Source organism: Fusarium mangiferae (genome assembly GCF_900044065.1).
Source record: "Fusarium mangiferae strain MRC7560 genome assembly, contig: FMAN_scaffold013, whole genome shotgun sequence".
Classification (NCBI taxonomy): domain Eukaryota; kingdom Fungi; phylum Ascomycota; class Sordariomycetes; order Hypocreales; family Nectriaceae; genus Fusarium; species Fusarium mangiferae.
This window is the reverse complement of record NW_024573933.1, coordinates 1447537-1461221: the sequence shown is the minus strand read 5'-3', so window position 1 is coordinate 1461221 and position 13685 is coordinate 1447537. Positions and strand designations below refer to the sequence as shown.

Genomic DNA, 13685 nt, shown 5'->3' with positions numbered 1-13685 from the left:
TGAGAGTTTGTCTTCGGCGTGCTGGCTCCGAACTCGAGGTGGGCGAACGGCATGGACCCTACCGTGGCTCCATTTCCCTACCGTTTCCCCCATAGACGGGAATTGGGGCACAGCAGGAGGGGGAGGAAAACGCACATGCCAGGAAACAGCCGCAAGCAAATGAGGTTGCAGGCATTTGTACGACGCTCCCATCATTGACATGCCACTGTTCGAGCAACATCACCTTTCGAATGTATCAGCATTAGGAAGCTCAGGACTTCTCGTCTCACCTCTTACTTTCGGCATCTCTTCCGCTGACATGTTGGTTACACAAGTTGTAAGGGTTGCTAAAGCCTAGGGATGACCTATTGCTAAGTATCGTGTTATTCTCCAAATTTCCCATGCTATACATGCCGTTCCATACTCCGCGATTCGTTCAACACCTTGCTTCCTTGTATCAAACCCCATCTATCCATACCATTATCCCTTATTTCTCCGTACTTTTTATTCAGAATCATCTTACGGACTTCCCGTTCTCACGCTTCGGAAATTCCTCCGAACTCACTTTTGAAGCCCTCGACTTAAGCCTTGGGGTGCGCCCGTCCGTGTTCCGCTCACCCTCCTCCGTAGATCGGCCTGCATCCTCGGCAGATTCCTCTTTGGAGGCGAAAGGAAACGCGCACATCTCTTTTTTTGAATATCACTGTGCTAGGAGATGCACAACGTAGCATATTAGACGAGTCAGAATAGGAAATGTGTTGCCACAGCCCTCTATTTCTGATCTACAGTCTTGGAGGGTTGAGATCTGCCAACAACTACGTCTTCGGAAAAAGGATACACGTCGCTCAATCAAATAGTGGCAAGATGTATTATCTGTTTCGATACATGCGGTATCCTGATTAATTAACAGGGTACTCCGTAATTCCCCATGGATCCCCTCATAATACTATTGACTCCCCGCGTTGTGAATCAACCCACTCCATGATCGTTGCCTGACTTTTGAACATCCTTCGACCTGACCTGACGACTAGGTGCGTTCCATCTGCAACCCCGTAAGATTGTAGTTTAGCGGTCAGTAGCTCGGTCAGCGTCCTACAGCCAGTCAATTCGTTTCTAATACAAATATCAACCTTCATGAATGGCCTCATTTGCTGTTGTTTCCTTTCCGGCGTTTCCACCCTGGACTATAGCCGCAATAACCTCCGCCGCTCCTGTTTCCCGTTGAAATCGCTCCTCTCCGCTATGCTCCGCTCTCCGCATTCATGGAGCCTAATCTGATCTGTTTAACCGACGCGGAAAGGTGTGTTCTCGTTATTGCGTCCAATCAAGCACAGGCTAATAGGCAGCTACAGCTACTATTATCGCATATCTATCCGCCAAGCTGTCAATCTGTGAATAGCTTTGCAACATGGTTTCGTGTAAGAGAAATACGGCCGAGGGATGGACTGCTTTGCCGCTAACGACGAGCCAACCACTTACGACCGCACTCTGACTCCCGACGAGCGCCTCGAGTTCATGGATCAGGGTGTCTAAAGTGCCAGGGTTTGAATGGATGGGGCCGAATGGCTGGAAGATGCTGCGAATCCGTGCGACGCCGGCTGGAACGTTAAACCTTCATCTGCAGGGATCAGCTCAACCTCCAACTTGCGACACCAATCATGGCTTGCCATTTTCAAAGCCCAGCTAGTCCGATGTCGCGCCCACGTTGTCTCGTCTCTACGAGCAGCATTGAGGAGCCATGAGCATCAGCGTCCTTGTGAACCTGGGGCGGGACCTTTGACGTACAGATGCTGCGCGGGGGAGCTTGAGATGGGCCTGATTCGTCTATCAACCCCCATCCTGCACTACCTACACTGCACTTCAGTCCGAGTAGCTGGATGCTGGTGTTGCATCTGGGTTCTCTGTGCGAGATTTGAGATGTGATTCCGTCCGTGTGCCACTCACTACCTTAACCAGTGTCCCTACGTACATGCAAACGCTAGATTATTGCTACGTTATACTCATGTGTTGTAATTTGGTGTGGTACATACGTGAAGTGAATATCATCTAGGCCCTAGGCTGGCTGTGATCTTCCACTTTGTCTTGCCTGTCTCTGCCTGCCAGTATGCCACGTCGACACAAGCATTACAACGTTTGAAATGATTAGAGTCGCTTCCCTGTCCTGTTATTTGCCTCAACCACGGCCATTGCCGCTGTGGAATATTCCTCCTGCACTCGCGTGAGAAGCAGGCCACACTGCATAGTGGAGTTGAAATTTGAAATTATGCCCTGGGATCTCGGGATGTTTCTGAGAGTCGCCGAGCGCATCTCAGAGCCAGCCGAGGACATGGACCCCCAACGTGAGCGTTTTTGGTTCTCGGAGTCGGAGTCAGAGTCAGCGCCTTGGACCGTTGATGAGAGGCACTTACACGTGTGATGTTCATCGCCGTCACTTCATTATCTCACAGATTCACAGTCAAAAGATGGACAACATAAAATTGTGAGAGGCGACCAATCAGGGTCTCCAAAGTCAAGTCGTTTCTTATCTCGAGCCAACCACCGTTTACTATGTCTCCAGGTGCACTAAAACGGAACAAGCTCGTGCCGTGCACACCACACACACGGCAGCCAAAGCGTGCCAAGGGTAAAAGATCGTCTAGCGCCGTCTTTAGTCGACGCCATCGCGCAGATGCACCTGTCTCACCATGCTTCGGGAGTCCCTGCGGGGACCCTGCCTGCGAGGTTAGGTTCTGTGAAGTATTACAGTTGCAGTGGGCTTGCATGAAAGACGTCACTGAGATGGGCAATTCGAACCGGTACAACACTGAGAGGCCTATGGTTGCAAGGGCTGTAAAAACATGTGGTCTGGGGAAAGACAGACAACATTTGAGGAGTTTTGTACGGATCTCAAGTCACTGCTCCCCGATGCATGACGAGTACGGTCTTTGTCCTCCGTTAGACATGACAGCATATGTCTTTGACGAATACGTACGCTCTCAACTCGTCTCGGCCGCATTACAGTCAAGACTCAGGAGGATCCAGTCCAATGCTACCAGATCTCGTTCGCGTTGGCCGTATTTCCTAGCGCGGGGAGCCACAATTGCTTATCTCTCGGCGTTGATACCGCATATAAAATATACTAAAACGGCGGCGGGCGAATGGATCCCGAAAGGAGCTCAAATCAAGAGTTGAGAGATTATAAATAAAAGCGAGTTGCTGGCTCGTTTGCCTTGAGCGGAGACTGCTTGTGGACCACAGCGAGTTCGGCGGTGCTAAACGGCATCTCATGTAACTTGTGCTGCTCTCATTGCTGCTGCCGCTGTGGCCTACATTGCTAGGCTGGGCCGTCTGCAGTAAGTGCAGTGCATCTCCATTACGGGCTTGCGGAGCCGTCAATCCGTAGACATAGCTTCGTTCAGCCTATGAACCAGAGATGCCCAGAGTCCAACTTCCCGATCCCCGAAAATCCAGAACAAAAACAAAAAACCTCATTCAGTTCGAGGCCGACGGAGAGAAGCCGACGGTCTTTACGGCCAAATCCCGGAGTTGCCATGGTTGCTTTGCTGTGTTGACTACGGGCTGGGGAGCCTCCCACTCCTGATTCCGACTTCTTCCGATGTCCAACTCAAGTTTCGCTACAAGTAATTTACGAGCTACTTTACCTACCAAGGTATGGAACGAATTCTTTGCATGAAGCAAGGGTCTAGCGCTGTACGGTACAGGGCAGCAATGCAAGCGAGTTGCAGGAGTTTGTCGAGATACCATCCATCCAATGCTGAAGCAGTACAAGGCAAATCACACGGCAATCGAAGATTTGGTTACCAAACAGAATGAATAAACCACCCACTCTTCCTGCAGCCTCATTGTTGATCGTATCAGAAAGTCTCCGAAAAGAAATCATAAGCTTGGCTCCAGGCGGTGAGTTCAATTCAATTTCAGATCGACAGAGTTGCAGTCGCTCTTTGGGGGTTTCATTTCTCAGATCAGAGACATGAGTCTAGAACAAACAAGGTGTTTGCCCTCTGCTGTAAACCGCTCATGTCAAGCCGACCCAGCCGCTGGAAAATATTCAGCCGTATTTGAGGTAGTGTTTAGTCGACCGAAGATTTCACAGCCAGCCAAACTCAGGTCTCATAATTCACATATCACTTTTTTATCAACAACCCTGTCAATTCCTTTAATTATTAACATTTTGTGAAGCTCGTAATGTTGCATTGTTTCGACAACGGGTTCCCACCAATGGCGGCTATTAGGCGCTGATGCGCGTTTATGGCGGGAACTGCCCCGCCATTTCGTAACAGGAGACTTAAGGTTGTTGTCCTGGAAATGTCAAGTCAATACAACATCAATAGCTACACCTAACAGCTTGACGCGACCGCGTCTTGACCTGGCTGTCATGTTCACTACACTACCAGATTTCACACCGCGAGACGTAAGGCTGTTGCGGACGTAGTTAACTATAAATGCTAACGTACTTAGTCGCATTCTTTGTGGTACAGATCTTCTCGCAGTCCTTACACCCCACCTGGACCTCTCGACGACTTTAGCGGTGATACACATAACATTCAACATGGCGCAAACCAGGCCCGGCAACGAACAAAGCTTGTTGAACGATCAGCTCTCGCTCGGCTGGCTGCAGACGAACAGTACATGCAAAGAAGACGACTGAACGTTCAAAATTATGGCAGTGGCTGGCTGAAACCCCCAGGTGTTCCTAAGACATTGCACCAGATGCGTGAGGAGAAGCGGGAGCAAGAGGAGCACCAAGAAGCAATGCGCCGAGAACAACTAGCTCAAGAACTAGCTGAAGCTGAAGCGGAGGGTATGCCTGGCGAGGGTACCATGGATGATGTCCAGCTTGACGGAGCTCAAGATTTAGACGATGAAATTCCTGATGCTGATGAAGAAGGATATGCTTTTGGCGACGAAGATGAGGACGATGACGAAGAGGACGAGGAAGAGGAAGAGGAAGAGGATGAGGATGAAGAGGACGTTGAAGAAACAGATGATGAGGCTCTGAGAGCAGAGCGCCAGAACGATCTCATGCAAGCACGTATGAGGATGGGCGACGACGCTTTTCGCGAGGCCCTGGTCCGCGGTGAGCCGGATGCTAACGACATGTACGGCGACACCGAAGAGCTCGAAGAAGAAGAGGATAACGGCCATCTTCTCGACGAGGAAGACTTCGCTCAAGACGATGACCTTGGCATGGATATGGAGGCCGATCTTGACGAAGATATCCCCGAGGCTGAGAGCGGCGGCTACGAGCATACCGACTCTGAAGCCGAAATCTCCAGTAGTGAACAAGAGTCATCCAACGACGACGAGGACGATGATGAAGACGACGTTGACGTTAGTTTCGCACCTCGCTCTGCAACCCTCCCTCGTCCTATGTCGCCTACTTTCCAGGGCCGTTCTAGCATGGCACATCCACGCGCCAGCATGGATCTAAGTAACCTTCTCTCTCAAGATGGCAGCAGTTTTATGCAGAGCAGTCCCGCTGGACGACGAGCCCGTCACGGCTAGCACTTTACGACTAATGCGACACGATCAATAGATAGACTAGTTCAGACAGCAGTGTTATATACCCATTCATTGTTCATTATCAAAGCAGAATTGAAGTTGAGCGCTTCCCGTCTTTCGATATGAAAGTGAAAGATGGGTTGCTAGCCACAGGCTTGCCCAGAAATGTGATTACAACCTTTGTAGAGGGCAACATGATCGTTGCGTGATGTGATGCTTCTCCCGTGTCTGCCAAGATCACCGATTATAATGCATTATTGTAAATTGCAAAACACCAATCCAAACGCCATTTCAGAATGCACATCGTACTGATCTTTTTCTTTTTCTCAGTCAATCAATGCCTCCATGCTCTTCAGTCGATGATTCGAGTCGTGTCATGTGAAGACCTCGAGATTAAAATAGCCAAACGTAGATGAAAAGCATCATCACAGCGGCGAAGAAGATGAGCCAGACCTTCCAGCCAACACCAGTTCGCTGAGCCATGACAAGCATGCGGTTCATAGTGCCACGAAGTCGCAGGCGTGTCGAGTCGAAACTATCGTTCATCTTCTCCGCCAGCGCCGAGGACTCACGGATCTCGTCTCCAATCGCAACCGTCATCTATCACCCAACTGTCAGTTCCTCCACCACCAACAACACTTGGAAAGGAGTAAAACAACTCACGTCCTTCAGCACCTTGACCTTGCCAAGAATACCCTCCACCTGCGCGTCGTTCTGGCTCTCAAGCTCATTGAGCACCGCATCGCTATACTGGCCCCTCTTGTTCGGTGTCGCAGATCGGAACGAACCAGGTCTCGATGCATCGAAACCTCCCTGTCCAAGGGGCGAAGGCGAGGGGGCTCCGTATCCGCCGTAGCCGTATCCTCGGTTTGGGCTCGCGCTAACGGGTCGTCGAGATGCTGAGTCGCCAGTGTAGCCCTCGAAGAGAGCGCTGCGAGAGTCGCGCTGATGAAGCGACGATGCACCGAATCTATGATGCGCTGTCAATACTTTGTCTCGAATCGATTGTTCGGGTTCTGATGATGCGATTTGCCACCATCTGCAAAGGAGCGTCGTACCGTTGCGCCATGACTATTCTGTCGAGACCAGATAGTCGGGGGGACAAACCAAGAAAGGGTTTGTGTATAAAGGAGATGAAGATTAAAAAATTATCGAGGGGTTCGCGAATCTCGGGTCCTCCCCCCTACGATACCCTGGCTGTTTTTCTTAGGTGTTCTCTCTTAGTTGATGACAGCGGTCTGGCTCATTGGATTGGGGAGGACGGAGGATACGTACCGAGGGGCTGTCCAATCCCGTGTCATGGTCTGGAGTTTGATGTTGAATTTCGACTTGAGGACAAGTCACGATTAAGTTGATTTGTTGTTGAGATAGGCATTTAATTACGTATACAATGACGGGTATGATGGTTTTACTATGGATGGTAGGCATAAGTGAGTCAAACATGGCACATGAGCTTAGAGCAGGCAGAGCTTCAGCACAGCTATAATTTCTCAACTCAGCGCGTGATAAGCATCACAATATTGATGTTGCACAGGGATTTTGACTGTATTAATGCCATCTCAAATTGCTCATAAATGCATGTAACTGCACGCGTACAGTACATATGCAAAGCGGTTGAATGCTAAAGGTGGCTGATGCTATCCACGACTCCGTGCCGCCTAGATCCCCAAGCCCAGAGCCTGGGTAAACAGGTATATTCATCCGCGCCCACGCCTTTTTATTTTTGCTCAGTTCCAAAATTCATAACATCGTACTGTCTCCTCCATAAACACCCATAGGATCAGGACATGGCGTGCATTTAGTCAGACATCTTGGTGTCCTCGTTGGGGGGCTGGAAGTCTTCATCGTCTTCCTCATCCTCGTCGTCGGCAGGGACTTGCTCGGCGGCCTTGGCGAAGTCAATTTGGGCACCTCGAGTACGGCGACCTTGGACGATGTTGTTGGGGTCAATCTCCTCCAAGCCATCTTCCTCATCTGCGCGCGTGGGTTAGCTTGATTCATGGTCTGAATTTTGCAGGTGCATGTAATTACCGGCTTCGGGGACCTAAGAAAATCAGTGTTAGCAATTGTCAAGAACCAAATATCGGAGGACGGCAGCACATACCTCCTCATCATCATCATCGTCGCTGTCATCGTCGTCATCCTCATCCATAGCGGTGTCCTCAGTCATCTGCTCAGCAGGAGCCTTTCCCTTTCCCTTCTCCTCGGCAAAGGTAGCGCCCTGGACCTGGGAAGGATCCTGGGGAAGAGTAGCGTTGTTGTCGGCCATCGTTGCGTTAGTATTGCTTTTATGAAAAGCTAAGGAGTGAAAAGTGCGATGTTGTTTGGCAGCGGTGTGACTGCAAAGAGAGGTGAACGAAGTGGATGTATGCAAAGGTTGAAATGCGGCGCGAGCTGCGGGTGCTGAGCTGCAAGTGCGACCCAGATCTCGTTCCCTTAATATCCATGGCAACCAGAGGATGAGCTGATGGATCTAGCCCGATATAGACTAGTCGACCAAGCGGGTATCTATGCTCAGCCTCCCACGTGATCTGCTGGAGATCACTCAATACTGTCTTCAAGCCAATGCGTGATGAGAAAACTGAAAACCTCTTTTCTATGTACCTAAGGTATTTAATGAAAAGAATTAGGTAATTTCAGTATGTCTTAGGCATTCTGATCAGTATTGTAGCGTTCTTATTTAGTACTAGAAGCTTTCTGATTCCTTCCCAATATGCCTACTTTGTTAGTCTACAATGCCTTTTCTCATTAACAGATTGCTCTCCTACTCAAGTGTGATCACATATCTGTTCTAGAGATATGGTACACAATACCGTCCGACAAATCAAGTTGTATAATGGTATCGCCATTGGACTCGATCGACTTAGGATCCAAAAACTCCTCCTGGGGAATGAGAGTGCCCTTAAGAACTCGTTCCTATGCCTCTGCCTCTGTAACACGAGGTTGGATGTACATCTTCTAAGTGCTCTGCCATATCATAGACGCATCACTCTTGCGGTAAGAAGCCTGCTGCGATGCCTTTTTGCCCAATCCATAATGCAAACGGGCTGCAGCTTCAGCATACTAAGGGCAACTCGCTAGCCATACGTATAAGTTCACTGATCTATTCGTTGCTCGAACAGGGAGCAAGCGCGGCAAGAGTCAGACTTATCAATTCTAAGTGCTGCCATTCCCAGCTTTCTGGTAGGCGTTGAAGAAGTCCCGAGCATCAATCATGGATGAGATATAAAGCCGTGAGAATCCGGAACTTCCACCGCGGTAACTCGAGGATCTGCCATGAGACGAATATGATTGAGGGGGTATGGGTGGCCAGCGCTATAGGCAAATGCTACATTGAAGTCCTCGAAAATAAGTAAGTCCTTGAGCTACAGTGGTAAATTACCTAGTACCGAAAAGAGACACAAGCTCTATTACACCTCAGATGAATGGCGATAATATAGCTCTCAATGAATTGGAAACTTACTTTCGCCGTAAGTTTCGTAGCCTGTTGTCCTTGGCCAACTCTGCAAACAATCTTCCCAGATATCCCCAGTACTCTGGCTCTTCAGGGCTGAATTTGCTACGCACCTTCAGTGGCCCTTGTGACACACTCGAGGTGGCATAATCGATTTCTGAGTTTTCTTTTCCACCGAAGTGAAGGCGCGAATACCGATAATGTGAGTCGCTTGGAGACTAAATAGTGAACTCCAAGGTCCAAGAATACTCCTCGTTGAAGCTGTGGGGGAAAGCTTTGAAATAGAGTTCCTGATAGCTGTGAGGTTTAGTTTCTTGATTTCATGACGCTCATCTTCCAAGCCAAGCTGCTATCCATACGCTGTAAGCCCAATGTGTTGCCAAACGTACTGAATTAGTTATCTGTAACGTCAACGCGTGAGGAACCCGAACTTTTAGAAGGACTTTGAGTTCAACGCAACTCTCTTCCCACTCGTTTCGTATATCGGGAATCATTAGTCATTTATATGCCATAGGAAGACCTTGCTATAGCAAGAGGTTCGCCGATCTTTTTAGCTTGTTCGAACAATAAGAGCTCATCTTTGCACAAAGGAATGCGAAATTTGGCAAGATCAAGGACCTGGAGCCGGATCTCCGGCAGCAAAGTCCTCCAGCAAGATGAAGTAATACTGGGCAATGCTGATGATAAGTCCGATCGCCTCCCTTCCCCCTTTTCCCTCCGACTTACCTTAGCTATAAGTCCAAGCAGAGACATATGAAAGGAAGAAAGAGCTAGGGAGACCTATTTCTTTCTTGACTGATAGTCTTATGATGCTGTCGTGAGATGATCCCCGTTTCTGGGTCATCCCCAACCTCATGGCCAAGATCATCACGTTCCCGCAGGCGCAGACACACGCGCAACCCACAGACCCAAATGCCTGGGTCGCCAATAATATAATTCACGGTGATATGAGGAATAAAATTGGCATAGAATGGTTGGTTAGAGCGTATGTAAGTCTATTTCTCGTTTCCACCAGCCATCGACATGACAACCACGATAGCAATAAGCCACCAATACCTATTCAAACGTTAGTATTTGACTCTCTGATTTCGTTTCAACAATACTCACTTTTGCAAAAGAGACTTGGGCTCCTCCTCAGCTGCCTTTCTGCCATTTGGTGACAGCACAACCGGCTTGTTCAACTCAGGCTGAGCCCCCTTCTTCTCCGCGATAACAACAGCCTTGGGTCCAAAATCTCTTGTCTGGCCAGCATCGACTCTCACCCCCTTAAGCGCCACACTGCGCACATCGCCGCTCTCATCTACCGAGAGTAATATCGTAGGCGCGTATCCGCGGTCAAAGTTCTCCGTTGAGGCAGCAGTGGTACCTGCAATCCAGCGCGAAGACTTGGGGTCGTAGATGCCAACACGGACGAGGGATGCAGACTCGGGCAGCTCAGGGGCCTCGTAGGAGACGATCTCAGTGGAGATGAGTGAGGCGGCGTCGTAGGCGACTTCAGCTAGGATTTGGGGTGTCGAGGATGAGGATAGGATAGGTTGGATGTAAACTTGAGCTGTGCGCTGCTCAGCTGCTACGAGCGCAGCGGCGCAGATGGTTGATAGGAAGGTTGTGATCCTCATTGCAAGCAGTGGGCAATGATTCGCCTTTGACTGGTGATGTAGTTGATGGATGGTGAGTATGGCAGCTCTGGAGCTTGGAAACGACACATGGGTACCTCCCGGTAGTAGTACCTAGCTTCAGTATGAGGCGGTAGATTGTCGGCTAATTTATTTCAACGAACAATGGGCATGCACAGTTTAAGATCATCTATATAAGGCAAAACAGGCAAAGTTCTGATCTCTTTGATCAGGAAGTTTTTAATCATGAAATGCAGTGCAGTGAATGCTCACAGTTGAGTCTAGACGCTCTCGTACAAAAAGTTTGACATAATACAACCCTTGCATTCCATCCCATCCGTGTACCGTTTCAATATAATCGGAATAAACCCGCCCTTATCCCCAACGCCTGTAAATGCAGTGCTATGCAGAATCAACTCTTTTCCTCTCGTCATGGTTCCGTTAATGAAATTAGTGAAAAAGCTCCTGGCTGCACAGCCAGCTCGGTTGAGTAGTCCTAGAAATTGGAAGGATTGTTGGCCTCGATACCAAACAAAGAACCAATTGGCGTCAAGTCTAACTGTCCGAAGGCTCATTCTCTCCGTCTTCGGCGTCATCATCCTCATCTTCATCTTCGTCGTCTGAACCATCCGATTCTAAAACATAGCCAGGGGTTCGTTCCACTAGACCCTTGTAATATGCCACGAGGACTTCAGGGTTTGGAACAATTTTCCAATCGACTCGGTAGAGAAATTCCAACTCTAGTAATTTGAGTTCTGCTACTCGAACGCCACCGACCCTAGCATAAGTGGTATTGTTCCAGAAAGAGTCTGATAACCCTTTAGCAGCGACTGTAGCTGCAGTGATTAAAAATCGATGCACAGTCAACGTATTGATGGTGAATTCTTGGTACATGGCGCATAGCCGATCAATGTAGTAAACCATGGCCAGGAGAAGCGGTGGTGTTAGGGTCGCATGTCTAGCCAAACGGTGGAGGTAATCTCGAACCGAGATTCCAGGTGCGGTTCTGCATCATGTTAGCTAAATCCATTAAATCCGAATGAGCAGAGCCGCAATCTACCTTGAGTGAAAGCGAGTCAATCCGCCATTCGAAATTCGGATGGCGTCATTCGTAGCGATCAACTCTGCCAACATATGCGCAACCAACTCTACCATATCCTCTACAGCACAGAGCTCATAACGATCTGGTAACACTTTTGGTGGCGGCGTAGCAGGTTTGGCACGTTTACTCGTCTGTGGTGAAGAGTTCGCAGCAGCAACAGCATCTGGATTGGTCGGGGTGGGAGAGCTTCGACGTTTAGTTGGTGACACCCCGCTTGGTGCTTGGCCTTGGCCTTGCTGCACAGTCTGATCCTGAGAAGGGCGTGAGGGGGCAGGTGATTGTGCAGGATGCGCAGAGGCTTTTTGAGAAATTAATGACGGCGGTCGTTGGACTTCGGGTGAGCCATGTATACCAGAGTCATTCGCGACATACTGTCTCGGACGCTGTATCGGAGACGACTTCATAGCGTCGGTGGATGATGGAGTGTCGGAGCGGGTAGAAGGCCGTCGCCGGAGAGCTGGCGAAGGCTTTGAGGAGTGCTGAGGGGACGACGTCGCATATCGAAAAGCGGTAGGCGAGGCATTGGCGGAGGCGGACAAGGCTGGAGACGTCTTCAGCATGATTTGCGGCGCATCGTCGAGATGTCGGTTCGTCGGGACGGTTGTAGGATCGAGGGGTTTTAGGCCAGTTGAAGTTGTAGTGTGCGATTGGCTAAGGTTGGGTTGCGTTTTGTTGCGTTTTTGGTAGGGCTGAAAAGTTGCGATGTTGAATGTCGGTAAAGCAAGACAAGGGTCTTTCAAGATTGAAAAATGGCAACGAAGGAGTCGAAGTTGGAAGTTGAACTCAATACGGTAGATAAATCAAGTATGGGGTTAGTGGAATCGCGAATTAGATCATGGCGTTTGATCGATTCAGTCCATGTGGGCGCGACACTGGCGCAATCTGCAGTGTCAGGAACTGCGCTATGGACAAGAACGCTCACCGAAGGATACCAAGCTAGAGGGTTAGCAAGAGATCCTAAAGTAGCATGGGCTGTTCAAGGTGGTATGGATGGTATGGTATGGCACGGTAACTAGAGGGTGGTATGGTATTTGAGAGAGTGGCTGCTGTTTGTCAGATACGATACGACACGCGCACAAAGAGTTTGGGATGACGAAGGTGGGCTGGGAAGCCTAGCATTGGTAGGTGAAAGTGAGGTGAGTGGGTAATAAATCAACCGGACAAGCCCGGGGCCGGGGGGTCCACAGGTCAAGATATGGGTACATACATGCCTTAGGAGATGTTACAGCACGTAGACTTTTCTAAGCAACTGTACAACTTTGCTCCGGATGAAGACCGGACCGCGCTCTCACTCTCTCAGGTCGGCTGCCCTGCAGAATTTCTCTCCAGTGGAGGCCTGGCTGTTAGTCACTGGCTCAACGGCCTAGCAGGCTCATCTGCTCACTGGACGAGGCCTTGGCAGATCTTGGCAGAATGACTCGGGTCGGATGGCAAACTGAACAGCAAATCTTTCAATAGGTCCAGGCCCGAGATGGGTGAATCTTTCCTCAAAGCTTGATGATTCCCCCTCTCCAGGGGTCTCAAGCGAGAGAAGAGGCCTGAACCAACGCCAGCCACTAACCAGGGTGATTGGTTAGATAGAATTTGCATGTATCTCTTGACCACGGTGAATCCCTTAGTGGTGTAAAAATGTCGTCAGTATGTGTTTGAGCAAACCAGATGCAGACAAAGGCAAGTATCGTGGCTGTAGGCAAAGCGCTCTTGTGATTGACCATTGACCTCTTCCCAGAGCAATATCAAGTTCGGGGACTGTGCACTCAGCTATGGCATGGCATGGCATGGCATGATCAGCACAATAGCAAAACACGGCACATAATGAGGATATACCGCTCAAGGACTAGACCACTAGTCAGACACCTTAAAGGTCCCTGCTTAGACGAAGGAGGTTTACGTTACCCCAGATGCACCTCATGCCCCAGAAAGAGCCTCGTACAGCCTGGCCCTGTATTTCGACGTTCGTGAGCCACTCAAACCACAACGTGGACGGAACGACAAGCCGTCAGAGGTTGGAGCATATCACCACAGCCCAGAT

At 49.5% G+C, this 13685-nt stretch overlaps 5 protein-coding genes across 5 annotated transcripts; 1 reads left to right on the top strand and 4 right to left on the bottom strand.

Moving 5' to 3' along the window:
- Positions 1 to 4354: 4354 nt before the first annotated feature.
- On the top strand, positions 4355 to 5484 carry FMAN_00475 (uncharacterized protein; the record flags this gene model as incomplete). The annotated part of the gene is made up of 2 exons (XM_041822330.1): positions 4355 to 4390; positions 4438 to 5484. 2 exons carry the CDS (start codon positions 4355 to 4357, stop codon positions 5482 to 5484), a joined length of 1083 nt encoding a protein of 360 aa, XP_041688021.1.
- Positions 5485 to 5874: 390 nt separating this feature from the next.
- On the bottom strand, positions 5875 to 6550 carry FMAN_00474 (uncharacterized protein; the record flags this gene model as incomplete). The annotated part of the gene is made up of 3 exons (XM_041822329.1): positions 5875 to 6081; positions 6145 to 6451; positions 6540 to 6550. The coding sequence occupies 3 exons, from the start codon at positions 6548 to 6550 to the stop codon at positions 5875 to 5877; spliced, it is 525 nt and encodes a 174-aa protein (XP_041688020.1).
- Positions 6551 to 7279: 729 nt separating this feature from the next.
- On the bottom strand, positions 7280 to 7750 carry FMAN_00473 (uncharacterized protein; the record flags this gene model as incomplete). The annotated part of the gene is made up of 3 exons (XM_041822328.1): positions 7280 to 7455; positions 7513 to 7525; positions 7586 to 7750. The coding sequence occupies 3 exons, from the start codon at positions 7748 to 7750 to the stop codon at positions 7280 to 7282; spliced, it is 354 nt and encodes a 117-aa protein (XP_041688019.1).
- A 2180-nt stretch (positions 7751 to 9930) lies between these two features.
- Positions 9931 to 10554, bottom strand: FMAN_00472 (uncharacterized protein; the record flags this gene model as incomplete). The annotated part of the gene is made up of 2 exons (XM_041822327.1): positions 9931 to 9991; positions 10043 to 10554. 2 exons carry the CDS (start codon positions 10552 to 10554, stop codon positions 9931 to 9933), a joined length of 573 nt encoding a protein of 190 aa, XP_041688018.1.
- A 552-nt stretch (positions 10555 to 11106) lies between these two features.
- Positions 11107 to 12213, bottom strand: FMAN_00471 (putative negative regulatory factor PREG; the record flags this gene model as incomplete). Its single annotated transcript, XM_041822326.1, has 2 exons — positions 11107 to 11557; positions 11612 to 12213. The coding sequence occupies 2 exons, from the start codon at positions 12211 to 12213 to the stop codon at positions 11107 to 11109; spliced, it is 1053 nt and encodes a 350-aa protein (XP_041688017.1).
- Positions 12214 to 13685: the final 1472 nt, after the last annotated feature.